This window comes from Pan paniscus, chromosome 10 (assembly GCF_029289425.2).
Source record: "Pan paniscus chromosome 10, NHGRI_mPanPan1-v2.0_pri, whole genome shotgun sequence".
Taxonomy (NCBI): domain Eukaryota; kingdom Metazoa; phylum Chordata; class Mammalia; order Primates; family Hominidae; genus Pan; species Pan paniscus.
In genome coordinates this window covers 120,396,534-120,420,800 of record NC_073259.2, presented here as the reverse complement: position 1 = coordinate 120,420,800, position 24,267 = coordinate 120,396,534, and the positions used below count along the sequence as shown (strand labels likewise).

The 24,267-nt window shown below is 39.7% G+C and overlaps 1 protein-coding gene and 1 pseudogene across 6 annotated transcripts in view; one reads left to right on the top strand and one right to left on the bottom strand.

Annotated features, from left to right (window-relative positions):
* The window catches only part of HECTD4 (HECT domain E3 ubiquitin protein ligase 4), a 222,188-nt gene that overhangs the window by 52,156 nt on the left and 145,765 nt on the right, over positions 1-24,267 (top strand). For all 6 annotated transcript variants that reach the window (XR_010108967.1, XM_034934555.3, XM_034934553.3 and 3 more), the window contains exons 2-7: positions 10,550-11,067; positions 15,742-15,831; positions 17,144-17,274; positions 20,636-20,744; positions 21,414-21,552; positions 24,063-24,233. Coding sequence is in view for 5 of the 6 variants with exons in the window: in XM_034934555.3 (XP_034790446.1) it covers positions 10,550-11,067; positions 15,742-15,831; positions 17,144-17,274; positions 20,636-20,744; positions 21,414-21,552; positions 24,063-24,233 (1,158 nt within the window). In the remaining variant the exon portion in view is untranslated. The remainder of the gene's footprint in view (positions 1-10,549; positions 11,068-15,741; positions 15,832-17,143; positions 17,275-20,635; positions 20,745-21,413; positions 21,553-24,062; positions 24,234-24,267) is intronic.
* Positions 3,523-9,262, bottom strand: LOC117975210 (dnaJ homolog subfamily C member 2-like; annotated as a pseudogene).

Genomic DNA, 24,267 nt, shown 5'->3' with positions numbered 1-24,267 from the left:
ATACTCCTAATAATAAAATGTACAATAGTATTCAAACCATTTTGAAGAGTTTAGTCCTATGTCTTCCTTTTTTTTTTTTTTTTTGAGACAAAGTATCACTCTGTTGCCCAGGCTGGAGTGCAGTGGTGCGATCTCAGCTCACTGCAACCTCCGCCTCCCAGGTTCAAGGGATTCTCCTGCCTCAGCGTCCCAAGTAGCTGGGATTACAGGCGCCCATCACCACGCCCGGCTAATTTTTCTATTTTTAATAGAGATGGGGTTTCACTGTGTTCGTCAGGCTGGTCTCGATCTCCTGACCTCAGGTGATCTGCCCGCCTTGGCCTCCCAAAGTGCTGGTATTATAGGCGTGAGCCACTGCGCCCGGCTAGTCCTCCAAATTTTTGATTTTTAAAAAATATTTTTATTAAAAAAAGTAGAGATGGAGTCTCACTATGTTGCCCAGATTTGTCTCAAACTCCTGGGCTCAAGCAATCGATCCTACCTCTTAGGCCTTCCCAAGTATTGAGATTACAGACGTGAGCCACTGTACCCAACCTCCAAATTCTATTCTGTTAATTACTAAGCATAGGTATATGATCTGTATTTATTTTGTCAAGATTTGATGTTGATGAAAAAATGATTTTGTAACATGGAGAAAATTTTAGATATGGATTTGATGCCTCTGAGATACCATTTATTAAAAACAAATCAATAGGCCAAGTGTGGTGGCTCATGCCTGTAATTCCAGCACTTTGGGACGCCGAGGTGGGCGGATCTCTTCAGGCCAGGAATTCGAGACCAGCCTGGCCATCATGGCGAAACCCTGTCTCTACCAAAAATACAGAAATTAACCCAATGTTGTGGTGGACATCTGTAATCCCAGCTACTCGGGAGGCTGAGGCACGAGAATCATTTGAACCCAGGAGACGGAGGTTGCAATGAGCTGAGATTGCACCACTGCACTCCAGCCTGGGCAATAGAGCGAGACTCTGTTAAAAAAAACAAAAAACAAAAAACCCAAAACAGATCAATACATTCTTATTAAAACAGCTAAAACACTTTTCCTTATAGTTTGTAGCTGACTTTCTGATAAGAAGTATGTATACAGTACTGTGAAAACTCAGAGAAACTGTTTTGGAAAGGGGAAGAGAAAGAGAGGAAATCAGAGTTTCTCAAAGTAGGTCTTGATGGAGCAGGGCTGAATTTTGAAAGGTAGGATTTACACTGAGTCAGGTAGGCATTCAGGCAACAAGAGCAGGGAGATGGAAAAATAGAACCCTGGTCAAAGGGACAGCACAAAAGATGAAAACTGGGCAGGGGCCACAACAGGATGGAACTTTCATGGTAAAAGAATTTGAACAGTAATTTCTTATGTATTGGAGTCCTCACAATTCTGACAATCCTGCTGTCACCAGCAGTTATATGAAGATTTGAGAAAGTCACCATATGCTGGAGAAAGTTTTGCAGGGCTTAGCCAAAACTAAAAAATCTAGCAAGAAGTCAGAGTCCATTCCAGTTTTGGCATCCAGTTAGAGGCTAAAACTCATGAATTAAAGTGTGGAAATTTAATATCCTCGTTCTCAGTTAGGTTTAAGACCCTTTTTACAAATAAGAGATGTTGAAAAGTGAGTTTGAATAAACACATATTTCCAAGTTGGATAAGGTCATGCAGCTTCAGGGTCTAATTTAATTGATAAGTGATCCACCCTGGATTTGGGCTTTAGTAAGAGAGAATTCCACCCTCCCATCATGATGTACTTACTTGGCTCGCATGAGAGCTTTTCAAGTCTTTGTTGATTGCAACATGCAATTCAATTTGGCTATGATTGCTGTCTTCATTATGTGAAAAATGGTAGAAAAAAAATCTGTAGAAAGGTTTAAGCATCTATTCTAACATTTGAGAGGGTTTCAGTATTCTGCCTTTACTTAAAAGTTTTGTATTGGCAGGGCATACTGGCTCATGCCTCTAATCCCAGCACTTTGGGAGGCTGAGGCAGGAGGATCGCTTGAACCCCAGGAGTTTGAGATCAGCCTAGACAACATGGTGAAACCCCACCTCTAAAAAATTTTAAAATTAGCTAGGCATAGTGGTGAGTGCCTGTAGTCCCAGCTACCCAGGAGGCTGAGGTGGGAGGATCACTTGAGCCCAGGTGGTGGAGGTTGCAGTAAGCTGAGATTGCACCACTGCACTCCAGCCTGGACGACAGGGCAAGACCCTGTCTCAAAATAAATAAATAAATAAATAGTTTTACATTGAGGTTGCAAGTCTAGCCAGTCGATCTCCTTTGAAATAATCCAAGTATAAATTCCTTTTATGCTGACAGGTTCATATAATGAATTGAATCGGTTAATGTCCCATACCGGGGAGTATAGGAATATAATTCATCTGCTTAGAGCCCAAGTGACCCTGAGTTTTAAACATCATTTCCTTTTGGAAATTGAAAGGTTTTATTGTTCATTGATAGTTCCCAATATCTGCAGGGTCTTTCCCATTTACCATCCTGTCTTCCGTCCTAACCAGGAACATAATCAGCTCTACATTATTTGAAATTAACTGCTGCCAAAGTACAACAGATGGGACTAGTGAACTGATGTAAGGAAAGCATTTCCTGTGGTACTTGTGTCACCATTTGTTTGACTACCAGTTATTTAAAGATAGCGTTTGCGTGTGAAAAATTATCAGTGCTAGTTATGACTGCTTTTCTTTTTTTTGTCTTTGGAAACTCAGACGTTCTAAGCATTTCTTCTGTATGAACAATGTAACTTGTCATTAGTCTGTTGTTTTTGAAACAGAGAAAAAATAATATCCATGTTTCTATTTTCATAAACACTAATTTCAAAATTGAACAAGTATGTTTTACAGACTCCTAATTAGAGGGCATCTGCAATTTTTATACTGCTTTTTATTGTGGTTTTAATAATTTTTTATTTAATGATTTGATTTAATTTAATTTAATGTTTTATTTAATATAAATAAAAAATCATTAATGTTTCATTTTGAGATGTTATAATTTAATTAAACACTTCCTTTTTTTCTCCTCCCTGAGATGGAGTTTTGCTCTGTCGCCCAGGCTGGAATGCAGTAGCACGATCTTGGCTTACTGCAACCTCCACCTCCCGGGTTCAAGCAGTTCTCCTGCCTCAGCCTTCTGAGTAGCTGGGATTACAGGCATGCGCCACCACACCCGGCTAATTTTTGTATTCTTAGTAGAGACGGGGTTTCACCAGGCTGGTCTCGAACTCTTGACCTCATGATCTGCCCACCTTGGCCTCCCAAAGTGCTGGGATTACAGGCGTGAGCCACCGCGCCTGGCCCAACACTTCCCTTTTATACATTGAGATTGCTTCTACCTTTCCCACTATAATAAACAATACTGCAATGAATATCTCTGTGTATTTCTTACTTCTAGAATATTGCTTTAGGACAAATTCCTAGAAATATAATTTCTATTTCTTTCAGAAATATGCTCAAATAGAGAAGATGATTTTAGCTTCTTACTTGACCCTTTTCAATAATTATCTCTCTGCTATTCTGAACAGCAAAGTAGATGGAAATCGATGTTTATCCTTACAGGATTATAGTAGTTTATGCTAATGATTAGTCTAGTTAATGTCCTTATATGTATATATAATATTCTCTACAACTTCAAAAGCGTCTATATGCGTATCCTCACTCCTACACTTACTTGAAATGCAGGTTGGCATTTCACATTTCACATCATGGCTGGCTGGTATCTGTTGTCCAGTATTTTCCCAGAAAAAAATGGAAATAAATTAGTAAATTGGCTAAAATGATCTGATTGATCATCTGTTTTTTTTGTTTTTGTTTTTGTTTTTGAGACAGGGTCTCACTCTGTCACTCAGGTTGGAATGCAGTGGTGCGATCATAGCTCACTGCAGCCTTGAACTCTTGGGCTTAAGCAATCCTCCTGCCTCAGCCTTTTAGGTAGCTGGGACTATAGGTGCATGCCACCACACCCAGCTAATTATTTTTTATTTTGTAGAGACTGTCTTGCCATGTTGCTCAGGCTGGTCTCAAACTCCTGGCCTCAAGATCACCTGAACCTCCCAAAGTGTTGGGATTACAGGCGTGAGCCATCACAGCTGGCCTGACCACTCTGTTCTTCTATCAGATATTGTAGTCTTGTTCAAAGCCAGATTTGGCCAGCAAAGAATATTTTACCCACATTCAATTAGACTTTCCAGAATGACTGTTTCCTTAGTTTAAAAACACTTATGTTGGCCAGGTGCGGTGGCTCATGCCTGCAATCCCATCACTTTGGGAGGCCAAGGCAGGAGGATTGCTTGAGCCCAGGAGTTTGAGTCTAGCCTGGGCAACATAGCGAGACCCTGTCTATACAAAAAATTAGCCGAGTGTGGTGGTGCAGGCCTGTGGTTCCAGCTACTTGAGAGGCTCAGGCTGCAGTGAGCCATGATCGTTCCACTGCACTCCAGCAGCCTGGGTGACAGAGCAAGGCTGCTGGAGTCAACCTGTCTCAAAAGAAAAAAAAAAAAACGGCAACAAAACACATATGTTATGTGTGATTAAAAAAAATACATGAAGGCTGTGAGTTACTTTGGCGGTCACTCCCTTAATTAGGGTAACGTTAGCATTATCACCAAAGTACAGTTAGTAACACTTCTGATTAAGGACGACAGGGATATTCCCTTTTCCTTAAATAGCTTTCCACTTTTTTAAAGAGAAAAATATTAATTTCTAATGACATTTTGGTCAAGAGCAGTGGTTTTATGTGAGGATCTGAGACAAATCATTTAATATTCATAAGTACCAGAATAGATATGCCATAGCTGACTTACAAAAACCCAAAGGTATGATGTCTTTTTATAAAATGATTTTAGGCCATGACCTTCAAACTTTAGAATTCTGAAAAAACAGTGGCATAGCAAACAGTTCTGACTTTTCATAAGGGGCCCCTGAAATGGATAACGCTGAGTAGCCTAATGGATTTCTGAAAGCATAGTGTGCTTTAGATACTGCTAAATCAATAAACACAACAGTCATTTAAGTGTGTATGTTATATAATATTTGGTTAATTATATTATAACTCAAATTCTTTCAGTGCACTTGTCTTTTAAATTGAATGCTAAATATAACTGGAGTACTTGTAAAAATAGAATGGTCAGAAAAATGCAGAGTATATTATGTCATTTTTCTAAGCTATATTAAGTTAATATTTGGAGTTAGCAACAGATTTTGTCATACACATCATTTTATGTACCATGAAATGTCATATTTCAGAAGTACTCATGTTTAATAATAAAAATAAATAGCCCTGTTTTATGTTACTGAGTTGTTCGTCATTTGAGTTCAATAAAAGACTATATTGAATTTTTTTAGTAGTTGCTTCATATAACATAAGTAGATGATTGGTGTACCATAAATAAAAATGTATGTTGAGTACATAGGTAGGTATTTTATATAAAAGAGTTGTTTTGGGTGGAAGAAATAACAATACTGAAAAGCTTTTTTAAAGTGCCAAAAACTTTATTATTTGTTTAGATGTTTATGACTGGGAAGATGATCAAAGTTAAAATTTTGCAGTTTTTCATATCATTGAAAAATATTTCAGTAATCTTTATTGATTGTAATAGTGGAGGCTGGTTACTGATTTTTGGGGGTAATAGCACTAAAAAACAAATGAAAATAGGCAGTATGACTTTCTTGAGTTTGATAACAGCTTCAAGGCAGGTGGTTGCCCTTGAAATGTGATCATTTTTTAAGGAACTTGAGTTATTTTATCTGCTGCCATCTGAAAAATAAAAAGGTAATGTGTGTTTGGTGAATCTAAATAAAAGGGTAGGGAAATACAGTTTTATATTACTTGATGGTGAAGGACATTTAATCAATCATTATTTGTTTGATGTGGTTGTATTAAAAACTAAGTAAGTAGCTGAGCGCAGTGGATCATGCCTATACTCTTAGCACTTTGGGAGGCTGAGGCAAGCAGATCGCTTGAGCTCTGGAGTTCAAGACTAGCCTGGGCAACGTAGGGAGACCCCCATCTCTACAAAAAATACAAAAAATTAGCTGCATAGTGGCACATGCCTCTAGTCCCAGCTACTCAGGAGGCTGAGGTGGGATGATTGACCACCTGAGCCTGGGAAGCTTGAGGCTCCAGTGAGCTAAGATTGCACCACTGTACTCCAGCCTGGGTGAGTGAGACCCCGTCAAAAAAAAAATAAAAAAAAGAAAGAAAGAGAAAGAAAGAGAGAGAGAGGAAAGAAAGAAAGAGAAAGAAAGAGAGAGAGAGAGAGGAAAGAAAGAAAGAGAAAGAAAGAAAGAGAGAGAGAGAGGAAAGAAAGAAAGAAAGAAAGAAAGAAAGAAAGAAAGAAGCACCTCAGTAAAAAATACCTCTAATTTTTATTTTTAATGATATTATTTTCAATATATCTTTACCCAGTGATATCTAGTTGAATACAACTATAGTCTGGTTGGAATTTTTTTCCTTTTATTTAATCTTTAAAGTTATCATACAGTCAAACTGGCCTTTTTTGGGAGGTGTGTAGTTCTATGAATTTTAACATGTTATTAATTCATGTAACCACCACCACAACTGGGAACAATTCCTTCAACCCCCCCAAAAAAACTCCCTCATACTATCCCTGTGTAGTCAGACCCTACCTCCCCTTACCCCTAAACCCCGGTAACCATTGATCTATTCTCCATTACCATAGTTTTTTTTTTTTCCCAGAATGTCACAGAAATGAAATCATACAGAACATAACCCTTGGAAATTGGCTTCTCTCAACAAAATGCCATTAGATTCCTTGAAGTAGTTGTGTTTATCAATAGTTTCTTTCTTTGCTAAGTTGTGGGTTGAAATTTTATGGCATCCTGATATTACATCAGATCTGATAAGCTGGCACTGAATTTTTTTAAAACTATGAATATTTTTCATATTAGTTAACTGAGATACTTATAGTTAATTTTTTGAATTGGAATTTGTTGTTTTGTTTTCACAGTATTTTCAGTTTTATTATAAAAGTACACACCCAATAAGGATTAAGTCATTTCTTAACTCTATCTGCATTCGACCCTTGCTCTTTTTATTTATTTTATTTTATTTATTTATTTTTAGAGACAAGGTCTCACTACTAGGCTGGTCTTGAACTCCTGGCCTCAAGTGATCCTCCCACCTCCTCCTCCCTAAGTGCTGGGATAACAGGCATGAGCCACCGCGCCCAGCCAACACTTGCTCTTGAGCAGCTTTCTTTGCTTTTACCATCTTGGCAAGTTCCTTGCATCTTTTCATGCAGCCTTTCTTTGTCCTGCCAGGTACTGGCAGTTTGTGCTGTTTTCTCTCATCTTTCAGGTGTGTTGACTGGGTATGTTTTCAAAGCTTGTTCAAAAAGCTTCTGTTCGTTCTCCAAGGGGTGAAGTGGGTGCATGGACTGTAAAATCATTCTGAAGGTGTTTCATTGTCTGCTTGAGGCAATGTTCTTTTTAAAGTTTATCAAAAGCCTTTTTTGTTTGTCATCTTTTTGATGAGGGTCCAATTTTTGGAGGCTCTTTGCTTTGCCAGTAACACCTTTGGTGGTTGTCTTGACATCAGTAGAAGAATGTATGTTGATGTAATTAGCAATAACTTACCAACTTCCCATCTTGAATTCATCCCAGCAGGGAAGAGATTCATAGCTTTAACTTGTAGCTGCAGATCATCTTCTTACCAGTTGTTGCTGCCATTTCCACCTCTGCCAGTTTATTTCTCTGCATTCTTAGATGCTTATTACATACGAGCCCCACCTTCCTGTTTCTCCTTTGTAATTTGTTCATTTATTTCTTCTGTTTTTCCAGAGCAGCCATTGCTACTTCTTTTGTAGATGATGTGTTTCATTCAACTACTGTAAGCTTTCTAGTTCAAGCTGATTACAAAGTTTTTCTACTTGCATCATTTCTTTTTTTTTTTTTTTCTTTTTTGAGACAGGGTCTCCCCCTGTCACCCAGGCTGGAGTGCACTGGTGCCATCTTAACTCACTGCAGCCTTGAACTCCTGGCCTCAGGCAGTCCTTCCACCTTGGCCTCCCAAAGTTCTAGGATTACAGGCATGAGCCACCACACCTGGCCTTCTTCCATCATTTTAACCCACCCTGCCTCATTGTTGGAAAAGTGATTCCAGATCTTAGATGAGTTTTGAAGTTTTTGCCTTTCTTTCTTTTTCTTTCTTTCTTTTTTTTTTTTTTTTAGCAGACAAGGTCTTACTATGTTGCTTAGGCTGGAGTGCAGTGGCTATTCACAGGCACGATCATAGCCGCTACAGCCTCGAACTCCTGGGTTCAAGCAGTCCTGCCTCAGCCTCCCAAGTAGCTGGAAGTATAGGTGTATGTCACCCACCTAGCTTACCATTTCTTTGTAATGTTTTTTTTTTTTTGGATGTCTTTTTCTTTCTTTGCCAGTAATACTTGTTGTCTAATTATAAGTTCTTTCTCCTTTGCTAATTGAGTAGCTTCTGATTCAGCTTATCTTTGTTTTTCTTTAGCTTCTTGCTTCTTTTGTTTTGGTTTTGTGTTGTTGTTTTTAAATTGTGAACTTTTTTTTTAGTTCAATTCAGTGATTTGCATATGTAGCTAAGCAAGGCAATTACAGCGTTTGCATTGTTTTGGAAATTCTTGTTATCTTATTGGGCTAAAATATTAATAACAAGTTTCTAAAGGCAAAATTTGAGATAAAAGAGTATTTTTCCAGTTTGTAAGGGAAATAAACTGCACTATGACCTTTCTTAATGTCAGTGCCAAAGACCTGGCAGAATTTTCTTTACTTTTGTCCCAGGCCTCTTCCCACCCTGACTTTCTGGTCTACTGTGAACCAGGCACCTCTATTGTCTGATAATCTGTTTCAGTGTGCTTGCTCCTAGAGTGCCCTCCTTTGTTGATTACAGTAGTCTGTTGGTTTTGATCTAGTCAAATTTATGTGCATAAACTCTTTGCATTGTAAATTTAGTTTGATTCTTGAGATTTAGTTTGATCTTGAGAGCTGGTTCCTTTCTTAGTTGATAGAAGATATAATGGTTTTATTATCCCCAGCTGCTGAAAATGGAGGCCTCCTGATAATTGAATGTTTTGGCAAGAAAACAATCTAATGTGAATTGGATAAATCTATACCATGTCACAAATTAAAATAATGGGTTAACACTATTAAGAATGGGGTATGCTGCCAGGCATAGTGGCTCAGGCCTGTAATCCCAGCACTTTGGGAGGCCGAGGTGGGCAGATCACCTGAGGTCAGGAGTTCAAGACCAGCCTGGCCAATGTGGCGAAACCTCGTCTCTACTAAAAATACAAAAATTAGCCGGGCATGGTGGCATGCCCTTGTAATCCCAGCTACTAGGGAGGCTGAGGCAGAATTGCTTGAACCTGGGAGGTGGAGGTTGCAGTGAGCTGAGATCGGCCATTGCACTCCAGCCTGGGCAAGAGAGCAAGACTCCATCTCAAAAAAAAAGAATGGGGTATGCTTCACAACCAAAGAACCATGAATAATCCATCATTTATTAAACATATATATATTAGGTTTTGAAGAACAGAGATAAAACTTGGTTCCATTTTTACTAGTACTCTATCTGGTAATAGGAGTTAGAAACTTTAACTTTTTTTTTTTGAGACAGAGTCTCACTCTGTCACCCAGGCTGGAGTGCAGTGGTGCGATCTCGGCTCACTGCAACCTCTACCTCCCGGGTTCGAGCAATTCTTCTGCCTCAGGGTCCTGAGTAGCTGGGACTACAGGCGTGGGCCACCACGCCTGGCTAATTTTTTTTGTATTTTTAGTAGAGATGGTGTTTCACCATGTTGGCCAGGCTGGCCTCGAACTCCTGACCTCGTGATCTGCCCGCCTCGGCCTTCCAAAGTGCTGGGATTACAGGCGTGAGCCACCGCGCCTGTCCTAGAAACAACATTTATAACTCAAGATCATTTACTAAAGGTTTATGCTTCAATTTTTTTCCTTTTTTTTGTAGTATTATTTTTTGAGACAGGGTCTCGCTCTGTCACTCAGGCTGTAGTGCAGGGCACCATCATGGCTCGCTGCAGCCTCTACTTCCCGGGCTTTAGCAATCCTCCCACCTCAGTCTCCCAAGTAGCCACAACGACAGGTGCACACCACCAAGCCTGGCTATTTTTTGTATTTTTGGTAGAGAGAGGGTTTCACCATGTTGCCCAGGCTGGTTTCCAACTGCTGGGCTCAAGCTATCCACCCACCTCAGCCTCCCAAAGTGTTGGGATTACAGGCGTGAGCCACCACGCCTGGCTTTATACTTCAATTTTCTAAAATAAATTATGGAGTTAATTTCTGACTTTCACACTTAACTATATTCTTTTATGATTTGGGCTCTTTCAATTAGGTCTAATCCCAATTTTCATGGAAGCATTAACAGAAAAGCCAAAAGGGGAACAATTCCATCAGCAAAGAGCTGGCTTTACAGTATACGTTTTCCATTTGATTGTAATTAAAATAATTTTTGGCATTGACTATTTTGGGGTATCATTAAACATATTTTCTTCCTTAGATGACTTTGGTGAAAGTAATATTTACCCACTTCTCCATCGTCTTTTTCCTTAGATTTTAACCTTTGAGACCAAGAACCCGTCGGAATTAGCAGAACGTTTGCGCTCTGTTTGTGGGAATCAGAGCAATGCCTATGCCCGGCTGCTGGAATACCGCCTGAATGCCTTGCGAGGACTGTGGAATGCCCAGCGCCAGCTGGCCTTAGAAGAACAGCATGAAAGGGAAAGTTCAGGTGATGAGGAAACTTTGGCCCTGCTCAAACGCCAGGGCTTGTTGCAGCAACCTGAGCAAGCGCCCTTCACATCGAGGATGGGGCTCCTGCTGGTCTTCCCCCTTATTCAGTCCCAGAGTAGAACAGACCCCTCTCTCTGTAACATAACTGCTGAGGTGCTATTGAACTGCCTTCGTGACTGCCAGCCTTTGAGCTTGACCAAGGAGCCTGCTGACTGTCTCAATGGAATTGAAACTTTGCTGTGCTCTTGGCTAGAGGAGACTTCTGACACAGGCCGACACATCCCACATAAGCAAAAAGAAAATGCTGCTGCTGCCCTGGTGGCTTTGGCTTGTGCCAGGTAAGGAAAATCGAATGTATTATTTGGTGACCTTGTGACTACTGCCACCTGGGTTGGGTGAATGAAGAAGAGGCCAAGTATATTTGATAGAAGTCTTAACATTCAGAAGTCCTTCTTTGCTTTCAGTATTGAATTTCACAGCCTTGACAGTGCATGAGATGCTTTCACCAAACTTGGCACCAGGTGCCTGAGTTGGAACCAAAGTTCATGTTTTCTGTTTCTGGTATACCATGATAACATCTTAACCAGCAGAAAATGGAGAATCAACCCTTGACATATCTAATTGTCCCTTAGATGGTTAGTGTTTTACATCAAGTAGTTAGCAGAGGATGTTATGTCTACTTCTCCTAGGAGGATGGTCAAAACTTTATAGAGCTATTAATTTTTCATACCTGTCTATAAGAAGTACATCAGCAAGCTAGTGGGCTATTATTCACCTGGACTCAGTCACAAAATTGGTCACAAATTATATTTTTGGACCTAATACTTGTTTTGATCAATTTAATTGGAAGATTTCTCAGTATATATCTAGATTTAATAGTAGTACACATGGCCGGACGCGGTGGCTCACGCTTGTAATCCTAGCACTTTGGGAGGCTGAGGTGGGCAGATCACTTGAGGTCAGGAGTTCTAGACTGCCCTGGCCAACATGGTGAAACCCTGTCTCTACTAAAAATACAAAAATTAGCCGGGCGTTGTGGTGGGTGCCTGTAATCCCAGCTACCTGGAGGCTTAGGCAGGACAATCATTTAAACCCAGGAAGCAGTGGTTGCAGTGAGCCAAGTTGGCGCCACTGCACCCTAACCTGGGCGACACACCAAGACTTTGTCTTTAAAAAAAAAAAAAAAATTGTATGCTGTTCTTCATGTGCAAGTCATCAACCCACTATCAATAGGAAATATGCTTGGAGTTGCTTTTCTTTTTGCTTTTCTCTCTTTTCTCTTTTCTTTTCTCTTTTTTTTTGAGACAGAGTCTCACTCTGTCACCCAGGCTGGAGTGCAGTGGCATGATCTTGGCTCACCGCAACTTCCACCTCCCGGATTCAAGTGATTCTCCTGCCTCAGCCTCCCAAGTAGCTGGGATTACAGGTGCCCAACTAATTTTTTTGTATTTTTAGTAGAGATGGGGTTTCACCATGTTGGCCAGACTGGTCTCAAATTCCTGACCTCAAGTGATCCGCCCACCTCAGCCTCCAAAAGTACTGGAATACAGGCATGAGCCACTGTGCCTGGCCTATTCCTCTCTTTTTTTTTTTTTTTTTGAGATGGGGTCTTGCTCTCAAAGACCAGGCTGAAGTGCAGTGACATGATCTCAGCTCACTGTGATCCTCCCACCTCAGCCTCCCGAGTAGCTGGGACTACAGGCACCTGCCACCATGGCTGGCTAATTTTTTGTATCTTTGGTAGAGACGGGGTTTCCCCTTGTTGCCCAGGCTGGTCTCAAACTCCTGAGCTGAAGCAATCTGCCGGCCTTGGCCTCCCAGAGTGCTGGGATTACAGGCATGAGCCACCCTGCCTGGCCTGGAGTTGCTTTTCTAGGAATTTTATACATTCTTCTACCCATTGACCCGTATGATCACTGGCATCTGTTTGTGAGAAAGAAGTTTCACTGCCTTTGTTTTCCAGTAGACTAATTGCCTGCCTAGAGAACAGTTAGGACCACAGCCTGACAGATTAGTGTCAGTATTCTGTCTGTCTTCCGTAGAATTTTTTCCTTGGTTGGGATCTTCTTTCTTTTAGCCAAACATCTGTGGGAGAATTCTTCTTGGATAATTATGAAGTTCTTAGTTATAAGTCTTCTTGCCCTGTTTTTCTCTGTATAGTTTCAAAGTTGACCTTCAAATGATTGAATCTCAAGGGTTTTTTTAAGGCAAAATGGCACCAGTGTTTATTGTAAGTTTCTTTGCTCTGAGCAAGCTGTCATAGCCTAGTTTTAGATCCCCTAAAACTGTGGTTTGTGAATCCTGACATGTGCTTAATTCTAGAGTCATTGTGTGGTACTGAAATAAGTTTCCTTGTAAAGGCTTTATATTGGATTGATTTATTTTCTGCATATGCAGAGACAATTTCAAGTCCAAGATCTGTTATCACTGTGCAAATTCCATTTGAGAAAATGTGCTTTTAGACAGTACTATCTTTAGACAGATTTAGGATGTTAGGAATAATTATCAACTCTTTAGTTTCAAACAGTTTAAGTTATTAATTGTTGGTTCATAAAACTCACATTTTTATTGTGTACCCAAATTCAGCCTATACCAAAAATAGTTATTGAACTTACTTCCTGTGCTGGACATTCTAAATTTCATTCAGCAGAAATGTTGAAATGGATGTATTTATTTATTTATTCTTCTTGGGTTTTTTTTTTTTTTAAACATGGTTCCTACATTTTATTGCCAATATCATGTTCTGGACTTCAGAAGTCATGTGCTTTTCAGTGTTAGATCATCTTACTAAAGTTATTAGTGGCATATTATTGAATTTTTGGGTTGATGCTCTCAAAGACAAAGTAACCCTTCCCCAAAATTATTATGAAGATTATTCATTCAACCAACTAACATTTATTGAACATTTCTGATGTACAGGAATCTTGCCCGGTCTTAGGGATATAGTGATTCTAGGTTTCTTACCTCACAGAGCTTACGGTTGAATGGACTCAGGGTGAGTCATTCTGCAAAACCTTATTGCTCACTTACTGCACGGAAGGCATTCTCTTGGTGGTAGGGATACAGTGGAGAGCAGGTAGACCGTGCCTAAAATTGCAGAGCTTACATAGGAGTGAGGGAGGCAGACAGTGAGCAACAAATATAGGTAAAAGATCATTGTAGAGAGGAATATTCACTGTAGGAAAAGACAGAGAGATATTTTGATAGAGAATGACTGTGGAGGTGGAGAGCAGCATTAGCTGGAGATGCCAGGGAAGGCCTTACTGAAGAGATGACACTTGAACTGGGCACTGGATGATGAGAAGCAGCCAGTGGCAGAGAGTTCCACGTAAATGGAGTGGCGAGTGACAAAACTGACATTATTCTTGTGCTTGGGGTATCTGAGGGGACAGCACAGTGGGCAGGGTTTCTGGAACGTGATGGTAGAAGGAGAGGGGCAGGAGATGAGGTTGACAGGGCCCAGATCACATAGGGGCTTGTGAGCCATGGAAGGATTTTACATTTTACTCTTAAAATCTGATTGAAGGCTGGGTATGGTGGCTCACGTCTATAATTTCAGCACTTTGGGAGGCTAAAGCAGGAGCATCTCTTGAGGCCAGGAGTTCGAGACCAGTCTAGGCAACATAATGAGACCCTGTCTCTCTCTTTTTTTTTTTTTTTTTTAAGACATGGTCTCATTCCATTGCCTAGGCTGGAGTGCAGTGGTGTGATCATAGCTCACTGCAACCTTGAACTCCTGTGTTCAAGCAATCCTCCTGCCTCAGCCTCCCAAAGTGCTGGGATTACAGGTGTGAGCCACTGCACCCAGCCAGACCCTGTCTCTTTTAAAAAAACAAATCTGATTGAATCTGGCAGGTAATAATTCCTTAGAGTTGGTTAATAGTTCTAAACTTTCTAAATGTTAAAGGTTTTGTTTCTTTATTTTAAACCTCACTGTTCCCCAGGAAAGTGTCCCTGTTGGGCAGATGAAGAAGCAAAAATCCATAGGAGTTAGGTGACAGGACTGAGATTGTGCAGCTGATGAGTGGCAGAGCCAGGTTTTAGAACCCATGTGTCCCGATTCCAACTTGTTTTTATACTCCATCTGCTGCCTCCTTGCCTTCTATTAATGCTATTCTTTTGTTTTTATTCTCTGAAACTAGAGATAGTGAAAGGGGCAATTAACAGGAAGACTCTAGGCCTACTTGGTTCTGCGTTAGGTATTCCATTTCTATTGGCGTTTAGGCATATGATACCCAGCAATTAAAGCCTTGGCTAAGAGACTAAGGCAGCAAGTCGAAGTCAGCCCGTCAGATACAGGCGATCATTTAGTTCAGGAAGTGTTCTTGTGGTGATTTGTACTTGGGATGCGGCCAGGTAAGTCTTGTGCATCTTAAAAGCACCTTCTTTTAGATCTTGCTGACCATATGACAGACTTCCCAGAGCCTTGAGTCTTGGAAACCACAAGGAATTCAGGTAGCGGTGAGCCCTGTTGCAAGTATTACAACTATGTGCAGTCAGAGGGATACAGAAGGAGCATCTCTCAGCACAGAGCATTATTTATTTGAATATATTCTTTTTGGTCATATTTAATGTGATGGAGTTTAGTTAGCTGTTTTTCCAAATGAATGAACTTAGCAAAGATTTTAAAATCAAGCCTGGAAATACTGTTAGACTTTATGATCCTCCAGAGGGTGACTTGGTGATATAGTAACCAAGCATAATAGCCACAAGTTCTTTGTGCTCGAGGCTTATGTTTTGAACTTTTATGTCAGGGGAAAATTGTTTACTTTTCCAAATGCAAGGAGAACTTCTTCATAATTGGCATGGTGTTGTTTTCGTTGTATCTTTGTGTATGAGCCAATGGTGATAGTTAATAATCAAGTATTTTTTTTACAACACATCATCTGACCAGCAGAAGCAGAGAGACACATTTTGGAACTTTTCCATGTGGTTAATTAAATTAGCATTAATGACCTAAATTATTTGATTTTAAATTTTGATGATTTACTGTTCCTTCCTTTTATTTTTAGGGGATCATTGAAAACTTTCGTCCATACAGTCCATCTATTACAGAAACAGACGGATCTAGGGTCCCTGCCTGTAGCTGATGTGCTATATAGGTAAGTTGTCACTTTGTATCCTTACCCTCCTTCCAAACTAGGCAGATTTGTGCCAAATGCTTCCTTTATTAAGTAGATTGCTAAACTCTTATCAATTAGTGATTCATTTTAAAATAAGTATAGACTCATATTTACCTTCTTAAGTAAGAATTTTATTTTTTATCTTTCCTTTTTGGAAAGTTTTTAGAGCATGTTATTTTTCATTATTTTTTAGTTCTATGTCTTTAAAAATGCAATAGCTGGTGGGGCATAATAACTCATGAGTGTGGTGGTGCGTGCCTGTGGTCCCAGCTACTAGGGAGGCTGAAGCAGGAGGATTGCTTGAGGCTAGGAAGCAGAGGTTACAGTAAGTCGAGATCACACCACTGCACTCCAGCCTAGGTGACAGGGCGAGACTCTGTTTCAAAAAATAAAGATGCAATAGCTTATAATGAATTCTGATGCAAATTTTGAGATGATAATATATTAAGGTATAATGAAGAAAGTGAAAATCATTCATAATCTCATTACCCAAAGATAACTACTCCTAACATTTTGGTACATATGCTTCCTAATTCATAACCCACTCTGTCTCTCTGTCACACACAAAAATACACATAAAATAGTATATTTTACACACAGATATAATTTTTATAAACATAGCTTCGTAATTTTTTAATTTAAAAATATTGTAGCCGGGCGTGATGGCTCATGCGTGTAATCACAGCACTTTGGGAGGCCAAGGCGGGAGGATCACTTGAGGTCAGGAGTTCAAAACCAGCCTGCCAACATGGCAAAACCCCATCTCTACTAAAAATACAAAAAAATTAGCCGGGCGTGGTGGTGAGCCCCTGTAGTCCCAGCTGTTTGGGAGGCCGAGGCAGGAGAATGGCATGAACCTGGGAGGTGGAGCTTGCAGTGAACCGAGATCACGCCACTGCACTCCAGCCTGAGTGACAGAGCGAGACTCTGTCTCAAAAAAAAAAAAAAAAAAAAAAAAATTAGCCGGGCATTGTGGCAGGTGACTGTGGTCCCATCTACTCTGGAGGCTGAGGCAGGAGAATCGCTTGAACCCAGGAGGCGGAGGTTTCAGTCAGCTGAGATCGCACCACTGCACTCCAGCCTGGGTGACAGAGCGAGACTCTGTCTCAAAAAAAAAGAAACATAAATAAAAATAAAAATACTATAAATGTCTTTTTTGAATAATATTTGTATAAAATATTATACATCTTAGTTTTAAAATTTTGGTTTCTACTCTTTGGGGTAGCAGGTATACTTCTTGCTGAAATGGATTGTCTCAGTGTCTTTGTGATTTTCTTTCTCCCCCATATAGGCTGTTGCTTTTGGAAGGGGGGCCTGGATCTCCCTCCTGTTTGCTTGGGGGCAAACACATAGTATCATGGGGTTATGAAGACATGTTGCCTGCGCCGGATAGCAACACTGGCTCCAGTTCTGAAAATAAAGGTAATGTAAAAGTTTTTGTCCTGTGATTAATAGTAAGATGTAAATAAAGAGGTTTTAGATCACTGTAGCAAATGATATGGCTATAACTCTGTATGTTCCTTTTAATTAAGAGCTCCAGATTTCTATTCAGTATGTTCATTGTCTGCTTTATCAGTAAACGTATAAAAGCTGATACTGGTGAGGTAAGAAAATGGATAGGTTTTATTATCACAAGGAAAAGATATCATCCATACACTCTTGCCAAGGAGCCATGAATTACTTAAATTGGCTGCTGGATATTTGAGTTTGGGTATGATAGCCTTAAGTTGAATTTTTTTGTCTGCTAATAGAATATCAGGTCTTACTGCTTGATAATATTTCCTTTAGTAATTTATTGTGTGTGTGTTAATGAGCCCTCCTGTCCTAAAAGCAAAAAATGAAGAGGTTCAAGGGAGCATGAATTGTTAACATCTACTTTAAACAAATAAGCTAGGTTAAAATGTTTTTACAGAGCTTTACAGTATTACATGTCAGTTTCTTACATTATCTCAACAAAAATGGCAGAAGCTCTCTTAACTGACTTGCCAGATGGGATAGACCTCTCCATTCACTCAGTAAAATGTCTAGGCTGCTGCCCTGCCGTGGCCCACTGAACCCACAGGGCTGGTCAGCTCTGCTCCCACCAGCGGAGTTGCAGGCTTGCCAAGAGGTAGGCTTGCTCCCAAACCAGTTTGTTAATTGTAACTGGTACTTATTATGGTGATTTTATCATTAAATCTTACATAACTGATGAAATAGGAATTTTTAAAAAACCCAGGAAATAGTTGCCATTAAGAAGTTGAATGTTTTAGAAAAACTCCACGAAGTGAGTCTCTAAGAAACTGGTGTTCATCAGGTGTGGGACAGAGAGTCTGTTCCTCCCTCCCTTTCATTTCCCACTTTCCATGGGGCGGCCTTCCTGGGCAACCCCACCAGCACGTTGGAGAATCTAAGCGGCAGGCCCCCTCGCATCTCTCAGCCCAGGGCTTGTACCTTTCCGTGGTCTACCATTTCTTCTAAACAGGCATGAGAGTGTGTGGAGAAGAAGCGGCAAGGCTTTTAAATGTGATTTATTTCCTTCACTAATTCAACCAGAGTCAACAGGAGAGGGAGAACGCCTGCAGTACCCAAGAAGTTCTCAGACATTATTGGCTCCAACTTACTTCTTAATATAGAACTAAAACTTCTTTCTTGATTCTCTCCTTTTAAAAAACTCCATTTGGTATCTCCCTTGGGGTAGTTTCTCACTGAGGAGGATGGCATTAAGCTGATCTGTTTGCTTTCATTTTCCTGAACCTTTGGTTTTGCATCTAGGGAGAAGATGGTTTTCTTTTTTTCTCTCTCTCTTTTTTTCTTTTTCTTTTTTTTCTTTCTTTCTTTTTTTTTTTTTTTTTGAGATGGGGTCTCGCTCTGTTGCCCAAGTTGGAGTGCAGTGGTGCAATCACAACTGCAGCCTCGACCTCCCAGGCTCAAGCAGTCCTTCCACCGTAGCCACCTGAGTAGCTGGGACCACAGGCATGCACTAACATGCCTGGATAATTACTTTATTTATTTATTTATTTATTTATTTATTTATGTAGAGACGGGGATCTCGCTTTGTTGCCCAAGCTGGTCTTTAACTCCTAAGCTCAAGGCATCCTCCCACCACCTCAGCCTCCCAAAGTGCCAGGATTGTAGGTGCGAGCCACGGCGCCTGGCCTGTTTTTCTTATAATAGTTTTTAGACTAATTTATGTAATCTTTTTTTTTTTTGAGACGGAGCTTCGCTCTTGTCGCCTAGGCTACAGTGCAATGGCGCGATCTTGGCTCACTGCAACCTCTGCCTCCCAGGTTCAAGCAATTCTCCTGCCTCAGCCTCCCTAGTAGCTGGGATTACAAGTGCCCACCACCATGCCCGGCTAATTTTTGTATTTTTAGTAGAGATGGGGTTTCGCCATGTTGGCCAGGCTGGTCTTGAACTCGTGACCTCAGCTGATCTGCCCGCTTCGGCCTCCCAAAGTGTTGGGATTACAGGCATGAGCCACTGTGCCTGGCCACAGTGTAACTTTTAATATTGAAACATTCCACATTTGACTGAAGTTGAGAGAATACTATAATAAGCCCTGTGTACTCATCACTCAGCTTCAACAAGTATCCATTCCTGGCCAATCTTGTTTGTTTGTCCTTTTCACTTCTGCGCCTCGACAGAGCCATACCCAGAAGGCCTTGGGCCTTAATCTAAAAATTGATGAATAAATGTAATCTGTAAGTTTTAAATTAAAATGTTTAAGGTGTGAAATTAATGTTTTAAAAATGGTTACCCACTTTAACAAATTTTTTCATTGAGGAACCAATAGGTACAGGTCCCAGTTGTCTCAGATTAGTAGACTGAATTTTTAAGCTAACAGCATTTTTAGTACTAATTTGACGGTGTGACATTGCATTTCCTCCAGCTAATATGGCATGCTTCAGGTGGAAAGACTCCACTTAAACATAGTGAGCAGAATGATTATGAAAATAAACAATGAAAGTTTTATCCATAAGCTCTATTTTAAGGCAAATTCTTTGGAATTTGAGTTACTAAACCAATTACTATCATATAGAGAGATACTGTTTTAGATTGAGGAAGACAGAGCTAAGGGGAAACATATTGCTGTTTTAAAATAGAAAAGATATGAAACTTTTGTGCTTTGTCCCTCCAGAGACTAAAATTAGGATCTCTGAATGGAAAATCTACAGAGGCAGATTTTAGTTTAATGTATATCATTAGTATATTAACACAATTTCATTTGCCATTTATGGAATACTAGCTTTGCATCAGAGAGCAGTATAGATGTATTTACCTCTATTATCTCATCTGGCCATCACTGTAACCCTTGAGGTACATACTATTATCCTCATCTTACAGATGAAGAAACTGACGTTCAAAGAGGTTCAGGGTCACTTACTGAGCTCATAAGAGCTCATGCCTCTCTTACTATGCAATTACTAATAAAAGTGTACTGTATTCTTAGTCATTTCAAATTAGAATTATGATTAGTCATTTCAAATTAGAATTAGGAATGACTTGACTAAGTACAAGCTTTTCAAAAAAAAAAAAGAAAGAAAAACATTTGGCGGGCTAAACCACATTCCCCTGCTGGTAACTGTCTGACCATATCTTGGTCTCTGGTCCACATGCATTTTGGATGTTTGATTTGGGGGCTTAAGCCATCTTCTCTGAAAGTCACATTGAAGCTCTTATTTTAGAAGTGAGAAGTAATCTTTCACTCAACCTCCTAATGGCTTTTTCATTAGAAAAAGCATGTTTATAATTTCAATAGAAAAAACATATATATAATTTACCTGTGAAAAAACGATTTCAGATGCTGACTTGGGACGCTGTCTCACGGCAGATGGTCTTTACCTGTATACTACTAACTCAGTTGGAAGAGGAGTAAGCAAATTGGGATCTGGATTACATGGTACTCTCAGGTCAGTTGCATGGAACTTCCTGAATGATTAGGCTAGAACATTTTCCTCCTTACATAAATCTCTGAAGAAGACACTGTGGGTAGATTCCAGCTCCCCATAGACGAGTAACTAAATAACAAGTCTGAACTAATTCAAATAATTCCAATCTTCTCTTATTGCCACCTTTCCCCATCTTGTTCTGTTAATGCATTTTAGCCTTGTTTTGGCCCAGAAGAGTTTGGTAGCCCCAAGATCATTGTTTCCAGCCAGAAAGTCCTCCGTGATCCGTATTTTTGTAACAATATCAGTGACTTCTCCATGTTAATAAGTGGACATTTTTCTACTTAAGTATCTTTGAACTTGGGTTTGACATTGGATTAGCAAGTGATTTTCAGTTGGGATATAAGATCTATAAACTGCTGCCAAAAGAAACTACAGTTTGAGAGCCTTGTATACATTTAGATCTTTTCCCCCAAATTTTTCTCCCCTCTAAGTTATTGTGGAAAGTCAATATTTGCTATAGTTTGGCAGTCCTGAGGTTAATGTAATACATTCACTTTCCTTCAGATGTTTTACATACTTACTCATTTTTTAAAATTAGGTCGAAAATGTTGTTTGTGTCTGTTGTAGCTTGTGTGGGGTTTCTGACATAGCCAGGTGATTCAGCCTGTGCTCCATTTCATTCCACAGAGGTTTTGTGTACTGCCGGAACGAGGAGTTGGAACCAGGATGGGTGGCTTTTGGCAGCGGCAGTCTTCTCCACCGGCCTGTCTCTTTCGATAATAAACCTCACTCCCTTTTCCAGGTCATTGACCAGAACACCCTTCAGGTAAACAGAAAACCAAGGCATTTTTAAAACATATTTTAGAGGCAATAAAGAAAGTTCCTATATCATCAGAAGTAATAATAATACAGTTGATATATTTTCCTCCCAGAGTGGCATCCTTTTAATTGTTATAGTTTGGGCATTCTGTTTTTTATTTAATGTCTTAGACTTTTCCCATATGAACTGAGTGAATGTGTTCTCTAAGTTTCTGCAGCCTGCAACAAACTTTTTTTTATAATTAAGAAAAAATTCTAGACAGTCAAAGATGGTATAAATACTAGCTGGGTTTTTTTTTTTTTTTTTTTTTTTTTTGCTTTTTTTGAACCCCATCTATTTTGGGAAGGCATCATTTCCTTATTCAATTTGTTCTAAACAGCCTCTCTGTGGGAAAGGGAGCTTTGAAATGAGTGTAGAGTAAAATCATTGTGTGCTAGGGATTGAGAGCTTGGCTTTAGTGCTCTCGTAAGCACTCTGCCATGGCACTTGCTGTATTATACTGCAGTTACCTGCTTTTCTGTCTGACTTCACTGACCATGCACACCTTTAGGTATAGACCCTGTCCTACTCATCTGTGTATCCTTAGAACGTAACACACTGCTAGACATTTGACTGATAATAATAACAATGATGGTAACTACCATTCCTCAGCATCTCCTATGTGCTAGGCCTTGGCCTAGGCAATTAACATACACTTCCTCTTCCTACCTGTGAGGCATTACTATGTAGGTTTATCTTACAGATAAGGAAACTGAGGCTAGGCACCTAGTAAGCATTCAGTAAGTGTTTATTGTTGAGTGTAAGAATACAGCTCAGAGAAGTTAAGTAACTTGCCTAAGGCCATACAGCCAATAGTAGCGGCACCAGAACTTGAACCTTTGGTTCTCTGCCCAGTACTTTGAACTCTTTACTCTGCAACTTTCTGCCTTTCAAACAAAGTTGGATTAAATGATTAGAGTTGGCGTCTGTGGAGTGAGTGCTCTAAGAGTAGTCACATCTAGAAATTAAGTGTAATGTTACATTTCTTCTTGTTTGTCACTCAACTGCCTGTCCTAGAGAACAGGGACTGAGTCTTGTTCACCACTGTCATCTCCAGAGCACATAGTAGGTGCTCAATAATTGTTGGATGAATAAAATGAACAAATTAACAAATAGATGCCCAATTAACCTAATTTCTTGTCACAAGTGCAGACAGATGAGAATGTCTCATACTCATTTGAAATAGAAGTTATAAGACTGGTAGTTAAACAGATGTTAAATCTCAAAACATGATTTACATTTGAAGTAATGCCAGGTTCCTCAGTGTTGTTGCAGAAACTTTGACACTGTCCAAGAAAGCAGGGCTGTAGGTCACAAACTAGATATGTGCATTGCAATGGAGCACTTTGGGGATAGCACAGGCCAATTAGTAGCTGTCAACTTTCTAGTCTTCCTGGCACTGTAGGTTCAAAGTATGGTTACATCAACTAAAAGAGTTTTTACTTTTGAGCTAGACAAAACAGGTCTGGAAAAAAGTTCATGTGAAATCAATTGAGGGGTCAGAGATTGCCTTGGGAAAACTAGTGCCCCCTCCCAAAGTAATGGGGAATTGAACATTGTTCTCACTGTTCTCTGAAGGCATCTGACTTTCTCTAATTATTTTTATTTTGAGTTTCTCAGCTCTTCTATTTCTGGATTTTTTTTTTAAACCTAGCCAGCAGGTTTTTGTGGTTCTAATGTTCAGTCATTTTAAGTGCCTGTCTTTGGCAGTAAAAATTAGTATGTAGCTACACATTTAATGTGAAATGATGCAAAGCTTATTCATTATGCTGAAACAGAAGGATGTTTAGTATTAGAAACACATGCCTTCATGTTTAATATACATAATTGGTGTTTGTCTTTTCCTCCTGATGGACTTGGTGAATTTCAGTAAGCCCTCATGTGCTAAGTTAGGATCTGTCATGGGCCTTTATATTTTTTACTTTGTTTCTCCTTCTCCCTCTTCTCAGCTTTTCCTCTTGGCTTTCTTTTGCTGTCTCTTTTTTCCTTCTTTTCATATTCATTAAATAACTTTGAGTTAGGCTTTCCATTAGGTACTGGAGATATAGAGGTGAATAAGACACAGTTCTTGTCCTTTAAATAAAATTATCATAAATTCATTTACTAAAGAAATTTCAGAAAGTGTTGCTTCTCTAAAACTTTGTTTTTAATAAGTGTTAGATACAACACATATGCATAACAGATTCAAAGTGTTTAGTAAATACTTTTTCCTATTAAAAAGTAATTTGAATTAATCCCAAGAACCTTTTCATCTGTTGCATGGCTGTTCATATTTATTCTATTGCCCATTGTATGAACTTTTATATTTTTGCCATGTAATTTGTGTATGTTATTATTAGAGATAAATATCCATTTTATTTTGACCAGAAAGCCTAGTGAATTCTCATCTTGGACATAATGGCATTAATGATGAGCTGATAGGATTAATCAGAATTTATATGTGGCTCTAATGGAGATTTCCTCCCTTTCATGCCCAGGTGTGCCAGGTTGTGCCAATGCCAGCCAATCACCTCCCCATTGGCAGCACCATGAGCACTGTGCACCTGTCTTCAGATGGCACTTACTTCTATTGGATCTGGTCTCCTGCCAGCCTGAATGAGAAAACACCGAAGGGACATTCTGTCTTCATGGACATTTTTGAACTTGTGGTAAGTTTGAACTTTCTCGCTTGTGTCTTTGCAG